This window comes from Pongo pygmaeus, chromosome 5 (assembly GCF_028885625.2).
Source record: "Pongo pygmaeus isolate AG05252 chromosome 5, NHGRI_mPonPyg2-v2.0_pri, whole genome shotgun sequence".
NCBI lineage: Eukaryota > Metazoa > Chordata > Mammalia > Primates > Hominidae > Pongo > Pongo pygmaeus.
This window is the reverse complement of record NC_072378.2, coordinates 69062260-69080544: the sequence shown is the minus strand read 5'-3', so window position 1 is coordinate 69080544 and position 18285 is coordinate 69062260. Positions and strand designations below refer to the sequence as shown.

Below are 18285 nucleotides of genomic sequence, written 5' to 3'. Positions count from 1 at the left end.
AAACCAAATTCATAGGAAGAAAGAAATCAGAAATTATAATGGTTAATGTTTAATATAAAGGCACTATATTTTTTCTCCTTTTCTTACCTTTGTAAAAGATTTAAGATTGTATAAAGCAATAATTATAACACTGTAAATGTTGGATTTAGGGTTTATAATATATAGACATAAAATATATGATGAGAATGGCACAAAGAAAAAGAAGTATTAGAGCTATTTTGGAGCAAGTTTTTAAAAAAAATATATTTTGCCTGTATTGTGTGACTATTAATTGAAGGTAAATTGTGATAAATTAAGGTATGTAGGATAATCCCCATAGCAACCACTAAGAAAATGACTCAAAAATATACTTATTTTATGTATCTATAAATATCTATAAAATAAGGAATTGGTAATGTAGAAACTAACTTTTAATACAAAATAAGGTAGTAAAGGAGAAGCCTGGAACAACAAAAAAGACATAATAAAGTATAAAATGGCAAATGTAATTACAGTCATATCAATAATTGTTATATTATGTGTAAGTAGTCTAAATACCCCCAATCAAATGAGATTGTCATAGTGGATCAACAAATGAAGATTCGTCAATGTGTTGTCTATAAGAGAAACACCTTAGATTCAGGGACACAAATAGTATATGGTTAAAGAAAAGGTTAGAAAAAGATGCCATGCAAATAGTAATTCTGACAGCTGAAATGACTATATTAATATCAAATAAAATAGACTTTAAGACAATGGACATTTCATAATGATAAAATGGTTAATCATTAAAATGACAGAAAAGTTATAATTCTATATGCACCTATTAACAGCTTTAAAATACACAAATTCAAAATGGGCAGAACTGATAGGCAGAATAGATAATTCAACAATATTAGTTGGAAATTTGAGTAACCAACTCTTTACTGGTTAGGAAATAATTGTTTTCTGATAGAACAGTTAGAAAATCAGTGAAGGTTAAGAAGATGTAAACAACAATATTGATGAACTTAAAAATATAGAAAATTGTATCCCAATGGATGCAGAACACAATTGACTTAAAGCACACGGAGAACATTCTTCAGTATAGACTATATGATAGGTTATAAAATAATTATCAGTAAATTTAAAAGGATTAAAAATCATACAAAGTGCATTTTCCAATCATAATGTAATTAAATTAGAAACCAGCAATGGAAAAAAATCTTGGCAATCCACAAGTATTTGGCATTTTAACCACATACTTCTAAATAACCCATGGATCAAGATGAAATCACAAGGTAGACTGGAGAATATTTTGAACAGAATGAAAATAAAAATGTAACATATCAAAATTTACGGGATATAGCTCAAGCAGAGCTCAGAGGATAATTTGCAGCTTTAAACCCATCTGTTAAAAAAGAATTCTCAACTACCTAAACTTCTACCTTAGGAAAACAGAAAAAGAAGAGCAAACTGAACTTTAAACAAGCAGAAGAAAAATAAAGGTTAGAGCAGACACCAATGAAATAGAAAACTGAAAAACAGTAAAGAAAATTCAAACCAAAGTAGGTTCTTTGAAAAAAAAGAAATCAGCAAATCTTTAGCCAGACTTAGGGCATCAGGAAAGGGGGAGAAAAAGAGAAAAAGGATATAAATTATTAAAATAAGGATGAAAGAAGTGGCATTACCAACTTCGCAGAAATTAAAAGAGTTACAAAGGAATGTTGAGTAACTTTATACCAACAAATTAGATGAAGTGGATAAATTCCTAGACAATTTTCCAATTGAAGCAATTACTATAACTGATTTAAGAAGAAATAGCACTGTAGCAAGCATAGAAGTTGAATTATTTATTTAAACTATTCCCACAAAGAGAACCCCATACCTAGATTTCGTCACATAAGAAATATGTGAAGAATTTCACATATTATGTATTTAAATAATTATACCAATTATATATTTAAATAAGATTTAAATATATAAATATATAAATTTAAATAAGATTTAAATATAAATTTAAATATTAAATATTTAATTTCTATTTATGTATTATAAATAGAAATTATACCAATCCTTTATCAACCTTTTTAGGAAATAGAGGATGAAGGAACACTTCCCAGTTCACTTGAGGCCATTATTTCCTTCATACCAAAATCATATAAAGACATCACAAGAAAGGGAAACTGTGGACTAATATCCCTCGTGAATGTAGACACAGAATTCTTAAAATTTTAGGAAACTGAATCCAGTGTCATATAAAAAGAATTACGTAGTATGACAAAAGTGAATTCATCCCAGAAAAGTAAGGTTGTTTTAATATCCAGAAATTAGTTTACTTAACATACATGTTAGCATGTTAGGACATGCTATGTTAGGACAGAAATGAATGATCATCTCAATAGATGCAAAAAAAATTCCAGTATCGATCATCGATTAAAAATTATCAGCAAAGTAGATACAGAGGAGAACTTCCCAAGCTGACAAAGGACATCTATGAAAAGCCTGCAGCTACATTATACTTAGTGGTGAAAGACTGAATACTTTTTTTCTGAGATTAGGAGCAAGATAACTATGTCTGCTCTCAACACTGCTATTTAACTAACATTGTACTGGTGATTCTAGCCAGTGTGATAAGTCTGAGTAAATAAATAAATAATTAAATGAATAAATTTACTTAATTTTTATTGTTTAGTTATTTAAATATTTACTTAAGTAAATACATCCAAACTGGAAAAGAATTATTACTGTCTTACTTTCATAGGTGATATAAGATTCTATAGGTAGAAAATTTCAGGGAACCTATATATGGACAAATACAACCAGTAAGTAAGGTTAGCAGGATCACAAGTATAAGATTGATATGAAAACTAGAAACAGACAATTCAGATGAACTGAAAAAAGCAATTCCAATCAGACACCATCAAAAAGGGTGAAAAAAGTACTTCACATTTAACAAAAAAGCATAAGATTTCTACACTGAAAACTACAGAAAAATTGCTGATAGAAATTAAAGAAGATTTAAATAAACAATTCCATATTATGGGGTTGAAAACACAATGCTGTAAAGATGTAATTATGTCAGTTTTCTCTCAAACTGACCTATAAGTTGAATGCAGCCTCTATTAAAGTCACACAGACTTTTAAAAATATTTTTGAAAAACTGACAAGCCAATCCTAAAATTTACGTGGAAGTCAACAGGATTTACAGTAGCCAAAAAACATTTTGGAAAAGAAAAATGACATTAGAGAATTACATCCTCAGATCTCAAAACATAATATAAAACTCAGTAAACAAGACTATATAGTATTGCAGATGGTCAGGCATATAGAGCAATGCAATAAAATTCAGAGTCCAAAAATAAACCTTTATATTCATGGTCAATTGATTTTCAATAGCTGTGCCAATTCAGTTTAATTCCATTCAATTAAAAAAATTTTTGCTGGGAAAAATTGGACTATTATATGCAAAAAATGAGTTTTTTTTGAGCCTTACCTTATACCATGCTCAAAAATCAATCATAGACCTAAGCTGTAAAAGTATAATACTTTTAGAAGAAATTAAGGGAGGGTGGGCATGGTGGCTCACTCCTGTAATCCCAGCACTTGGGGAGGCCGAGGCTGGCAGATCACTTGAGGTCAGGAGTTCAAGACCAGCCTGGCCAACATGGTGAAACCCTGTCTCTACTAAAAATACAAAAATTAGCTGGACGTGGTGGCAGGCTCCTGTAATCCCAGCTATGTGGGGAGTCTGAGGCAGGAGAATCTCTTGAACCCAGGAGGCAGAGGTTGCAGTAAGCCAGGATCACGCCACTGTACTCCAGCCTGGGTCACACAGCAAGACTCCGTCTCAAATTAAAAAAAAAAAAAGAAAAGAAATTAAGGAATACAATCTTGGTGACCTTAAGTTAGAAAAAGAGTTCTTAAATATGGCACCAAAAGCATAATTCATAGGAGAAACCTTAATAAGTTATACTTCATCAATATTAAATCTTTGTCTTTCAAAAGACACAATTAAAACAAAAATAAGTATAAGCCACAGACAAGCCAAACGTATTTGTAAATCATGTATAAATCATAAAAGGCTTATATTCAGAATGTATCTTACTAATCATTAATAAAACCATTCAATTAAAAAATAAGCAAAAATTTGAATAGGCATTTCATCAGGGAAGATTTATGAATGGCTTACAAACCCATAGAAAGATCTTCAACATCATTAATGATTAGGGAAATGTAAATTACGTTTTCAATGAGATATACCAGCACATCAGCTAGAATGCTGTCTTACTAGTTAAGGCTGCTATAACAAAATGTAGGGTGGGAGTCTTAACAAACATGTATTTCTCATAGTTCTGGAGCTGGCAGATTTGATTTGTAATGAAGGCCTTCTTCCATGCTTATAGATAGCTAGCTACCTTCTCGCAGTGTCCTCACATGGCATAGAGAGAGAAAGTGAGGTAACGATCAAGCGCATGTACTCTGGTCTCTTTCTCTTCTTATAAGGACACTAATGCCATCACAGGGGCCCTAACATCATGCCCTCATCTGAACCTAATTACCTCCCAAAGGCCTCATCTCCAAGTACTATCACATTGGGGTTAGGGCTTCAACATATGAATTCTGGGGGGACAAACTTACTGCATAACATTCCACTCCTGGCAGCCCAGAATCCATGTCCATTTCCTATGCAAAATACTTTTATTCCATCCTAACAGCCCCAAGAATCTTAAATTGTTGCAGCATCAACTCTAAAGTACAAAGTCTCGTCTAAATATTTTCTAAATCAGATATGTGTGTGACCACAAGTAAAATTTATCCTGAGTCATAATTCTCTGACTGTGAACCTCTAAAACCAGATAAGTTATTTGCTTTTAAAATATAATGGCAGTACAGGTATAGGATAGACATTCTAAGGGAAAATTCAGAAGGAAAAAAGCGTTTCAATAAAGTAAAAAACCTAGCAATGCAGACACTATTAGAATTATAAGATAGCTCAAAAATAGTTTTCTTTGGTTTGACGCTATGCCTTCAGGACCCACTGTGGTGATGGTCCTGCCTCTACCATTCTTCGGGGTAGTGTTAAACCTCAAGGCTCTGATGGGTAGGAGTTGTACCCACAAGTCTTCAAGGCAGCTATTCTCTGACATGTTGAAACCTAGACAATCCCCTCCCACCCCCTTTGAAATGAGGATGCAGCCTTGATCTCTTAATCACCTTTGGGGACATTCTTTTTATGTCTTGTAGAGTAGTACATTTTCATAGCCAAACAACTTTGTGATCTGGTCCTGTAGGATCCAAGAAGCCTATCAACCTTCCTTCATTTCATCCCATTTTCCTCCCCTTCAGTTCAAACTGGCAGTGTTTCTGCTGGGATGGCTGATAAGGTTCTTCTTGGTTCATATCTTCACTAATCTGCTTATCAAATTCACCCTTAGTGTTCTCTTCAAAACAAGCTTTTCCATTTTTTTTTGCAATGTGGATAGGCTGAAAATTTTCCAGATCTTCAAGTTCTGGCTCATTTTGCTTAACAATTCCTTTTTTTTTTTCTTTTTTCATTTTATTCTAAACAGTCAGGAGGAATCAAGCCACTTCTTCAACACTTTGCTTAGGAATCTCCTTAGGTAAATATTCAGTTTCATCACTGGCAAACTTTGCCTTCCACAAAACACTAGAACACAGTTCCCAAGTTCTTTGCTATTTTATAACATTACTTTAAAAAAAATTGTCCAGTGGCATGTTCCAAAGTGACCTCCATATTTTTAGATATGTGTTAGGACAGCAGCCCACTTCTCAGTACCAAAATCTGTCTTCTAGTCAGTTTGGGCTTCTCTAACAAAATACCACGTACTGGGTGACCTAATCAATAAACATTTATTTCTCACAATTCTGGAAGCTAGGAAGTCCAAGTTGAAGGTCTCAACAACTTCAATCCTGGCGGAGACCCTTTTCCTGGCTTGTAGATGGCCACCTTCTTGCTGTGTCCTTACATGGCAGAGACAGAGAATGAACTCTGGTCTCTCTTCCTCTTCTTCTAAGGACACCAGTCCCATGATGGGATCCCACTTTGTGCCTTCATTTAATCCTAATTACCCCCCAAAGACCCCACCTCCAAATACTATCACACTGGGAGTTAGGGTTTCAACACATGGATTTTACGGGGATACCAACATTCAGTCTGTAACAGGCTGTAGTAAGAAACACAGACAATACCCAAGTGCTGCCATGTATATAGAGAAACTAGAATCTTTGAATGATGCTATTGGGAATGTAATATGGGGTAGTTGTTTTGGAAAAACAGTTTGTAACTTCCTTTTTTGTTGTTGTTTGGTAGAGACAGGGTCTCTACTGTGTTGTCCAGGCTGGTCTTGAACTCCTAGCTTCAAGTTATCCTCTTGTCTCGGCCACACAAAGGGCTGTGATTACAGGCATGAGCCACCACACCCAGCCATTTGTAACTTCTTTAAAAAGTGAAATTTCCTATATGGTCCAGCAGTTCCACTCCTAGGAATTTACCCAATAGGAATGAATGCAATGTCTAGGCAAAGATGTTCATAGTAGCAGTTTTTATAGTAGTCCCATACTGGAAAGTATTCAAATCTCCAACAACTGGTGAATGTTTAAATAAAATGCAGTATGCCCATACAATGGACTATATTAATATATTCAGCAATCTAAGTTACAAGTCAGCAAATTATGGCATGGCTTCTGTAAACCTGGCTGTGTCTATTTGTTTATGTGTTGTCTGTGACTGCTTTGCTACGGCAGCACAGATGAGTAGTTGCAACAGAGATGTATAAGCTGCAAATGTGAAAATATTTATTATCTGTTAACAGAGAAAAAATCCCAACCCTTGCGCTAAGTGAAGGAAGCCAGATGCAGAAGACTGCATCTTATATAATTCTATGCGTATAAAATGACCAGAAAAGGCAAATCTCTAGAGACAGCAGATCAGTGGTTACCTCAAGCTAGGGGTGGGATTGGGGATTATTTGTGAACTGGCACAAAACAACTTTTTTCGGAGTAATGGAAATATTCTAAAACTGGATTGTAGTGATGGCTATAGAACTTTATAAATTTACCAAACATTGTTGAATTACACAGTTATAATTTGTGAATTTCAGGATATGTAAATTGTGTATCAAAGTTGTTGGGAAAAGTATTGAATCAGCTAATGTAAGTGAAGATTATAATACAGTTCTGTGTATATTATGGAGAGTCAGGAAAGGATAGTTGCTATTAATATGACTTAAAATCTTAGAGGATTTGCACTTTTATTATTTGATTTTCTAGAGTTGTAATCTTATCCCTAATTCATAGATGAAAAAAATGAGGTTAAAAAGTTATGAAGGACTAAGGCTTACACATTGGAATGTGATTCTTTGTTGCTATACAATTGTGAATTATAGCGTGAATTATTTAGCCTTTTGTCTGACCATTTTATTTAACAATTTTTTTTTTTTTTTTTTTGGTTAAAAAAATGGCATTGCAGTGTAAACCTTGGAATAAATACCATTGAGAGGGGGAAATAACCAAAAATATCCATGGGGAAAATGACTGTTCTTCAAAATACGCAGTCTAAGTTCAACCCTGTAAATGATTTTTATTCTCAAGTTGTGTATTCTTAGAACTTACACAGCAGATGTCTGACTCACTTTGCTATACTGTCAGCAGTTGTACTAGTTATCTACTGTCATGTAACAAATTACCTCAACATTTAGCAGTTTAAAACAGCAAACCTTATTTCACAGTTTCTTTGGGTGAGGAATCCAGATGCACCTTAGTTGGGTGTGCTCGGTCAGGTTCTCTTGTTGGGCTACAAGGAAGATGTCTGGTGGGACTGCAGTCATTCCAAGACTCCGCAAGGGAGAGAGGTGACATGTAAGCTCTCTCACATGGGCTTAGACAGGCCTCTGTCTAAGACAGGTTTTATCTCTCTGTTGGCCTGTAACATCAGTTCTTTGTCACGTGGACTTTTCTATAGGGCAGCTCAACAACATGGCAGCCAGGGCGTCTCAGAGTGAGAGAAGGATAGAGCAATAAGATGGAAGCCAGTCTTTTTGTCACGTAATCTCAGAAGTGACATCCCAATATTTTTGTTCATATTCTGTTCCTTAGCAGTAAGTCACTAGTGCCAGCCCACACTCAAGCTGAGATTACACAGGTCGTGAATACAGAAGCGGGGTTATCAGGAGCCACTTTAGAAGCTGCCTACCACAGCAGTCTTGCAAATATCAACATCTTTGATGTTTACTTGACATATGCTTTTATGCTTAGCAGACTATTTATTGATCATAGTAAGTGTGAAGTTTGAGGCAGTCATTTTGAAGTCTCCTGTGTTTTTCCTGATGCCATTTCTTCTATTTCCCCCTTAGAAATACTCTAAATTTAGTTTGTGTTAATCCCTTGCTTTGCCTTTCAGTTTTACCATGTTATATTCTTACTTAGTTTTACATTTCTGAACTTTATATGAAATGGCTTGCTTGCTTTCATTCATCTTCATGTTCCAGACATTTATACAGATTATTGAAGAAAGTATAATTTCATTGTGTATGACTATGCCACATATTAATCAGTGTGGACATTTAGTTTTTTGATGTTAAAATTGTGCAGTGAACATTCTTGTACGTTTTCTGTTCTATATGTGCAGAGTACATACATAGGAGTCAAACGGATAGATCATAAGTTATATGCATCTTCAGTATTGTAGATAATGACAAGCTATTTTGCTAAGTGTTTGTACTAATGTAATTCTCATTAGAAGAACATAAGCCTTCTAGTTGCTCTATATTCTAAACTTTGATATTGTCGTACATGTTTAGTTTTTGCTAGTCTGGTGAGTGTGAAATGAGAGTTCACTAGTCTATGTTTCACTTATTTGTAAATGAAGTATGTTTTTAAAAAATTTGTTGGCTTTTTCAGTTTTCTGCTTAAAGTAACTTTCAGTTGGGTTGTGTTCTTATTGATTTAAGAAATTTTTTAAAGATAATTTGAGTAGTACATACTACAATTTTAAATATTGTCTTTTCCTCACTAGAATTAAGTCTCATGAGAGGCTTCTGTGTTTTGATTTAGCTGTATACCTCTCCCTAGAATGACGGTTGAAACATACTCAGTAGGTATTTATTAAATGAATACATTTAAAAGGGACCTTTTCTGTATCTATTAAGATACAGAAGTATCTATAAGATATCATATAAAGCTTGTTTGTTTTGGTTTATTCTTTCAAGTGGTATATTATGTATTACGTGGCTAGATTATACTTAAACTAATTTTGCATTCCTAGCATAAACCTAAATTGTCCATCTTGGTGGTTTTTTTTGGTTTGTTTTTTAAATGTATTTTTGGATTTGATTTGCTGCTCTCTTAATTGGGATTCTTTTAAAAAATCAATTTGCAGGTGAGACTGGTCTGTAATTTTTCTTTGTCTTATTATTCTTGTCAGGTGTGAGTATTAAGACTGCTAGCCTTGTAAAATGAGTTGAAAAGTCTGTCTACATTTTAGAGAATGCTGGGGACCAGTGAGCACTTAAGTTTCTCTTCCTCCTATAAAATATATACGTGTTACCGGTAACTAAGAAGTAGAAGTGAGCATAGAAGTTTACACTATTATTCCTAATTCAATATTGGGTAGTTCATTTATTAGTAATTTTGAGTGGTTTGTTACAAAACTTCTGCTTCTTACCTTGCATACTGGTTTATAATTCTTACTAGACATCTGGGAGTACTTCCACCGTAGGATGAAATAATGGTTCCCTTCAATTAGAAGGTATGATTTCTACCAGGCCACTTTGATCTTATTCCAGTGAATAGTTACCATATCAGATGGAGTGATTGACCCTATTAGGGGAAGTAGGGTTGCTGCTACACAGTTAATGCAAGAAGTATATCTTGAACCCATGGGATTTTCTGTGGCACCTCATGATATTACCATGTTCAGTGGCAAAAGTTAGTTGAGATCTATTATGCCTATCCTTCACAGACAAGATGACCAAGGGCTTGGAATAGCTCAGGAATAAATATTTGAATTTGCCCATTTCTGGTACCAAATTCTGTTTCAGGAATTACGTGTGGCTGCTATTAGCAGTTCAGAAGTTCCTGGTTTAAATAGTCATATAGTATTTCAGTCTCACTTAAAGTAAGTATGGAGATAGGCTATCCAGGGCTGGTATGGCAGTGCCATAACATCATGAGAGTACTAAGTTCATTCCTTCTCTACTCTCCATCCTTAGGACATGATTTCCATCTTAAGGTCACCACAGATTTTAAAATGGTGCTAGAGTTTAAGCCATCATGTATCAGTTTCAAGTAGGCTGCAGTAGGAAGGGGGAAGGTCAAGAAAGGGAGTGCCAGCTGAAAGGAAATGGGTATAGATATGCAACTATCAGTCTTGACTCACGAATTTTTCAGCTGGGTAAATAGATAATTTTAGAAGGCTTTTAGAATTCCCAGAATATCTTTATACTTTGACCTTTAAAACAAAAAGCTTTGTAATGACTAATTATTCTGTCACAATATTGACTAAGTTTTTCTTTGTCATTGTGTTTTGATGTAAATGTTAGCTATTTTCATTGGTAGTTGGGAAGGATACGTTTAAAACAATTTTAACAATTTAAAAGTCTAATGTATCCAAGTTAATTTTCATGTGAGTTATAATTTAATGATACGTGGCTTTTAAAAGGTAGATTGTTGCTTCGTATATGTTTAAAAATCTTAGGAATTACTATGTATTCTTTGGTACAGTTTTTGTCCATGACCTTTAAGTGGCTCTCTATTCACTTGTTTTTTGCTAGTTCTCGATAAGTTGTTTTAAAAAACCAACTTGTTTCATGAGTTTAATTTCGCTCAATTTCTATGGACATGAGGCTTAAAAATTTTTTCTTAATGTGTTCTTTGATGTTAGTGGGTCTGCTAAACCAAAAAACTGTTTATCTTTTATTTGCTAGTAGCAATCTTTTAACAAAAACATTTATAAGTAAAAGCATATTTTATAGAGATGTTAGGTTATGAGAGTGTCATAACTTTAGAGTCAAGAATAATTTGCCTTTGAAAATGGCTATGAGTTTGATGTAGAACTTTTAAAAAAGCAGTTTTTCCTGTTTCATGATAGTGGAGGCAGCAATATTTTTTCCCCCATTTACAGATAAACTCAACTTGACATTACAACTGATCATATGATAAATGTTATAAAGTAAATGTTCATTTAATTCTCTCTTTACAGTTCAACATTTATGGACTAAAAGAAGAAATCTTTATAAAGGACACTGAGAAAGAACAGTCAGATTATTAGAAGATAGCTTAGAAGGTTGTATCAGGGAAACAAATATTTAGAGCAGTTTTAAACCTATTTTGAATCATTGACTACTAGAGGGATATTATAGTCTGTTGAGAATTGTGTCTGTTCTCCACTTCATTTCCCCAGATGTTGATCGCTAAAAACTTTTGTGGGCACTTTTACCAGCAACATGAAAATTTTGGTTGCCATACATCTTTTAAGTCAATAGCTGCCCCATTTTTTTTTTGACTTCTCAGATTAGTGTTGTCCATTCTCAAACTTCCTTATGTTCAATCATAGAAAGGTACTCTTGTGTCTGGGCTTGTTTTAGTCAACACAAGGTCCATGAGATTCATCTGTTTCTCATGTTTCTTTTTTATTGCTGTGTGATCATCTTTTATGTGAATATATCACTCAGTTTGCTTATTCATCGCCTGTTGATGATCATTTGGATCATGTCCAGTTTTTGATCACTACATATAATGTTTCTCTGAACATCATTCTTATAAGAGTTAATGCAGCAGACCTAATATTGCTGAATGCTTGTATGTTTTCAGGGAGGTCCTGCTTGTGTGGCTTACCTTTGACTAACTCCTAGGAACTTAGCCCTTGGTGTGTTCTCTATGTTACTAATTGAAAGGTGGTTTTGTACAGCTGGATATGGAACCATGCACTACCGGCTAGTTTAGATTGTGCAAAAACATGATTTTTGGTGAATTCTTGCTTTCCTTTTTGGAGTCTGTAGTTTTGGTAATCAAAGCTGGTCACTTAGGCAAATGCACTTGTTTTGCAAGTCTCCAATAAATGCCCTGGACTCTGCAAATCAACCAAGCTTCTCTGGGCAGAGGTCCTTTTACATAAGTTATTATACTTTATTGCTAGAGGAAGAAAATTGTTGGGTCACGTGATAGGTATATGTTTAACTTGATAAGAAACTACTAACAGGTTTTTACAGTGTTGTAACTCACTCCTACAAGTAAAGTATGATAATGTTAGTGGTTCTGCATTCTTGTCAACACTTGGTATTGCCAGTTTAATTTTAGCCATTTAGATTTACTTTGCATTTTCCTGATGACTTATGGTGATGAGCATCTTTTAAAATGTGCTTGTTGGCCAATGTGTATGTTTTCTTTTTCTTTTTTTTTTTTTTGAGATGGAGTCCTGCTCTGTCGCCCAGGCTGCAGTGCAGTGGTGCGAATTGGCCTTACTGCAACCTCCGCGTCCTGGGTTTAAGCGATTCTCCTGCCTAAGCCTCCTGAGTAGCTGGGATTACGGGTGCTTGCCACCATGCTTGGCTAGTTTTTTTGTATTTTTAGTAGAGATGGGATCTCATTATGTTGGCCAGGCTGGCCTGGAACTCCTGAACTCAGGTGATCTGCCTGCCTTGGCTTCCCAAAGTGCTGAGATTACAAGTGTGAGCCACCATGCCCAGAAATTGTGTATATTTTCTAATGTGAAGTATTGAAGTCTTCGCCCATTTTTTAAAAAAGTTGTCTTTTTATTGAGGTACAGGAATTTGTCTTATACTTTGCTATGCTAATTAAATATAATGGTAACTTAGGTGTTCAAAAGGTTGTTTATCACACAAGATTAGGAGCACCAGAAATGCTTATAAAATAGTCATTAGGCTGTTTGGCTATCTAAAGGCCAAGCCCACCAAGTAACAGACACAAGTGGCATACTCAGGCTGAAGCTAAACCTTACTCCACCTATCAGTTTATCAACCCGTTTTTGGTGTGAGGCTGTCAGCCTACTCAAGTCTGTTGTGCTAATTCAGTTTTTTTTTTCTATTTTTTACAAATTATTTTATTTGATTATTTTAATCCTAATATTGGCATGGTATTTAGGGTGATTTACAAATGGCATTTTGTATTTAAGTTTTTAAAGGTTTGGAATACCTGTTACAGTTTTTTTTTTTTTTTTTTTTTTTTACTTTAAGTTCTGGGATACATGTGCAGAATGTACAGGTTTGTTACATAGGTATACATGCCATGGTGGTTTGCCACACCTATCAACTCATCATCTAGGTTTTAAGCCCCGCGTGCATTAGGTATTTGTCATAATGCTCTCCCCCTGCCTTGACCCAACCCCCTGACAGGCCCCAGTGTATGAAGTTCCCGTCCCTGTGTCCATGTGTTCTCATGTTCTCATTGTTCAACTCCCACTTATGAGTGAGAACACGAGATGTTTGGTTTTCTGTTTCCTGTGTTAGTTTGCTGAGAATGATGGCTTCCAGCTTCATCCGTGTCCCTGCAAAGGACATGAACTTATTCTTTTTTATGGCTGCATAGTATTCCATGGTGTATATGTGCCACATTTTCTTTATCCAGTCTATCATTGATGGGCATTTGGGTTGGTTCCAAGTCTTTGCTATTGTAAATAGTGCTGCAGTAAACATATGTGTGCATGCGTCTTTATAGTAGAATGATTTATGATCCTTTGGGTATATACCCAGTAATGGGATTGCTGGGTCAAATGGTATTTCTGGTTCTAAATCCTTGAGGAATCACCACACTGTCTTCCACAATGGTTGAACTAATTTACACTCCCACCAACAATGTAAAAGCATTCCTCTTTCTCCACATCCTCTCCAGCATCTGTTGTTTCCTGACTTAATAACCATTCTAATTGGCGTGAGATGGTATCTCATTGTGGTTTTGATTTGCATTTCTTATTGACCAGTGATGATGAGCATTTTTTCATGTTTGTTGGCTGCATAAATGTCTTCTTTTGAGAAGTGTCTGTTCATATCCTTTGCCCACTTTTTGATGGGGTTGTTTATTTCTTATAAATTTGTTTAAGTTCCTTGCAGATAAATGTTTATGTCTGTTGGCTGTTAGATTTGCAATAGAAATGTTAAAACTCACTACTCTTTGGTTTGTAGTAGAAACACCAGTATTCATTGCCCTAAAAGATTTATTGTCACTATTAGTTGCTCATAATATTAAAAGCCTGCATAAATTTCATTAAATGTCTATAGTGCCAAATTCAGTATGTTGACAGACATTTTGTGATTGCTAAGTATGAATTAACTCTGTGCCTCTGTTGATTATTTAGGGTCCTGTTTGATTTGAGTTTCTTTTATCTGTATTGCATGTAGTAGGGCTGTTTCATAAGTGTCCTCCAGATAAATGAGATAGTGCTAGCAAATGTTAAGAAAACTCTTTAAAGTCATTTCTTCCAATACAATAAGTAATTTAGATTTTATTATACATTACTAACATGCATTTTTTCCGTATTTTTTTTTACCATCTTAACCATTTCAAGTGTACTATTCAGTGGTATTAAATATATTCATAATATGCAGCCATTGGTGCGATTCATCTCCATAACACTTTCCATCTTGTAAAATTGAAACTATACCTTATTAACAGTAACTCTCTATTCTGCCCTTCCCCTCTCCTTCTGACAACCACCGTCCTACTTTCTGTGTCCTTGATTTTGACTACTGTCAGTACCTCATATAAGTGGAGTCATATCGTATTTGTCTTTTTGTGACTGGCTTATTTCACTTAGCATAATGTCCTGGTTATGCTAAGTTCATCTGTGTTGTAGCATATAGCCATATATCATTTCCTAACTTTTTTTTTTTTTTTTTTTTTTTTTGAGATGGAGTCTCTCTCTCTCGCCCAGGCTGGAGTGCAGTGGCGCGATCTCGGCTCACTGCAAGCTCTGCCTCCCGGGTTCACGCCATTCTCCTGCCTCAGCCTCCCGAGTAGCTGGGAATACAGGCACCCACGACCACGCCCGGCTAATTTTTTGTATTTTTAGTAGAGACGGGGTTTCACCGTGTTAGCCAGGATGGTCTCGATCCTTCAATGGACACTTGGGTGGCTTTCATGTTTTAGTTACTGTGAACAATGCAGTTATGAACATGGGTGTACAAATAACTCCTCAATAGTCTGTTTTCAACTCTTGTGTACATACACCCGGAAGTGGAATTGCTGGATCATATGTAATGCCATTTTTCATTTTTTTAGGAAACATCATACTGTTTTCCACAGCTGCTATACCATTTTACATTCCTACCAGCAGCACACAGGGTTCCAGTTCCTCCACATCCTTGACAACACTTGTCATTATTATTGTTTTTTGTTAGTAGCCATCCTAATGGGTCTGAGATGGTAACAGCTGCTTTCTTTTATAAAGGAATACAATGATTATCATTTTCTAATTGCTTTATATAATTATACTGGTACTATTATTTTTCATGAATATGTACAAACGAATGTGAATATACAGATTTTAAAACAGGTTTCTTAGGCTTAAGTCTCAAATGTTCCTTATTCTGTTTTTATTGTTAAAGGTACTATATCTTTGGATTAACTTAAGCTCTATATTGAATTTAGATAAATATTTTGACTGACTGCTGGTTAAAAGTATGTCAAATCTAACTTTTTTTTTTTTAAAAAAAGCAGATAAATAGTAATTCCTATCAGTTAATGTTGAATCTAATTTTGAATATAATCTAAGAATTGAAAACAGGGTCATGAAGAGCTATTTGTCCTTCCATGTTCATAGCTGCATTATTCACAAATTGCAAAATTTGGAAGCAACCCCAGTGTCCGTTGATGGGTAAATAGAGAGTCTAATTTTACTGTTCTACTATTCTTTTTAACTTTTCTCTATTTTGATTTGTGTAAGATTGCTTATATAATACTGCATATTTTTTTAAACTTGAGATGAGAAAATTTATATCAAAAAGACAATATTATTTATAGCTGTTTCTTTAATTTGCTGGAATAGCAAATGTGTCAAGTGTACTCAAATTTAAGTTGGAATGAACACAAAAGTTAAAGTTCATTTAAATGAGATGGTTTATAGGACGTTCTCAGCATTGTAGTTAGTACAGCGTAAGAGCTCATATGTCAGCTGCCACAGTTGTTCTTGACCCAGTTATTACTATTGTTAGAAATTGCTGTAAAGTTAACTTGAATTATGGGTTGTTATTCTGATAATACTGTTGATTTCTTGGGACATGGGACAGAAAAGGCTATTTGGGCATCATGTACTATATAGAAAGAGTTATGAGAAGAGGGAATCAGATAGGGGAGTGAATTTGTTAAGTGAATATATATACATATATATACATATAGATAGATAAGTATGATTAAGTACATATGTATTTAGTAAAACTCGGTTTATTATTTATTTCCACAGCTTTATATTCTGTTATATTGTTCTGTGTGTTCTTCTGGATCCCTTTTGTCTACTTCTATTATGAAGAAAAGGATGATGATGATACTAGTAAATGTACTGTAAGTATCTTTATTTTAGAGGCCTTAGTTTAGGAAAGAAAAATAATATTTCCTGCTTTTTCAGAGAATGAATGACTGAATTTTTTCTAGAGCAGTGTTGTCTAATAGAAATACAATGTTAGCTAAATTAAAATAAAAAGAAACAGTTGAAATTAATTTAATTATACATTGTATTTAACATAATATATTCCAAATATTATTTCAAATATAGTCAAACTATTAATGAAATACTAAGTTTCTTTTCTTCACACTAAGTCTTTGAAATTTGGGTTGTTTTTTACACAACAATTCAAGCTAGCCACATTTCAGGTGCTTTCTAGCCACATGTGGCTTGTAACTATTGTTTTAGACAAAGCAATTCTAGATCAGGCATACAAAATTTTTTCTGGAGAAGGCCAGGTAGTAAATAATTTAGGATTTGTGGGCTATATGGTCTCTGTCTTAGCCACTCAAGTCTGCCATTATAGTGTTAAAAGTATCCAGAAACAGTGAACATTTTATGATCCAGTAAAACAGAAGATGAATCAGATGTGGCACACTGAATGTAGTTTGCTGGCCCCTGTTCAAAAGCATAAAGAAGGAGCACTTGTAGGTTGTTCTTACTAATCCAGGATAAGGCTGACTTTTTTTTGGCCAGGCGCTGTGGCTCACGCCTGTAATCCCAGCACTTTGGGAGGCCGAGGCGGGCGGATCACCTGAGGTCAGGAGTTAAGAGACCAGCGTGGCCAACATGGCGAAACCTTGTCTCTACTAAAAGTACAAAAATTAGCTGGGCATGGCGGCGGGGGCCTGTAATCCCAGCTACTCCAGAGGCTGAGGCAGGAGAATTGCTTGAATCCGCGAGGCGGAGGTTGCAGTGAGCCGAGATCGCTCCACTGCACTCCAGCCTGGGCGACAAGAGCGAGACTCCGTCTCGGGAAAAAAAAAAAAAAAAAAAAAAGACCGACTTTTTAAAAACCTGACAAATACAGCACGCATCCATGTTCAGAACTGCAGACCATTATCACTTAAGTACTGGTATAAACAACTAAAATAATTGTAAATATAATTCAGGAGCATTTTAGAAATATATTAATATTATATAACCAAGTTGGGCCTGTTTCTCAATTGCATGGATGACTGAAAATCAGGAAATCTATTAATATATAGTAATTAATAGGTCAAAGAAAAAATATATGTTAAAAGGTTTATGTCAAAATCGAACACTGTAATTTAGGGGAACAGTTATACAATAAGACTAAATGTCTTATCTTTTTGACTTACAGGATTTTGTTTTATACCTTGTTTACATTTGTATTTAAATACAGAAATAAATGTATTAAGTCAAAAGCTAGCATCATGCTTAATCATGCTTAAAACTTCAAGAGCATTTGCATTAAGATTAGGAGCAAGTAAATTAACAGTATTTTAAATGACTCCTCGAAAAAAAATTAGATATTTAAATATTTATGAAGAGAGTCAAAATTGTTATTTGCAGATACTATATTACTCTACATTTGGAAAAACCAAGGTATGTAAAGTAAGGTAGCTAGTTACAAATTTAATAAAATCTCCATGAGATTTATGCGTTCTCTTTCACTTCTTCCAAAGCGCACATTCTTCTACCCTTTGGTTGATCTTAGGATCTTTACCTTTTCTTTAGTTTTTTTCCTAAAGAGTATCTTACCCCCTTTGTGAATAAGAACTATGTGAACCATTAATTCAAATTTTAAAAGATGATTTTTAGATACTTCGTTAGTCTGAGAGGACAAATGTTATTTCTAACTGATTTAAAATGAGATTATTATTAACTTT

At 34.5% G+C, this 18285-nt stretch overlaps 1 protein-coding gene across 1 annotated transcript in view; it reads left to right on the top strand.

Moving 5' to 3' along the window:
* Positions 1-18285, top strand: part of LMBRD1 (LMBR1 domain containing 1) — a 126985-nt gene that overhangs the window by 28420 nt on the left and 80280 nt on the right. Inside the window, exon 4 of the mRNA XM_054492349.2 lies at positions 16394-16491. Within this exon, the coding sequence (XP_054348324.1) occupies positions 16394-16491 (98 nt within the window). The remainder of the gene's footprint in view (positions 1-16393; positions 16492-18285) is intronic.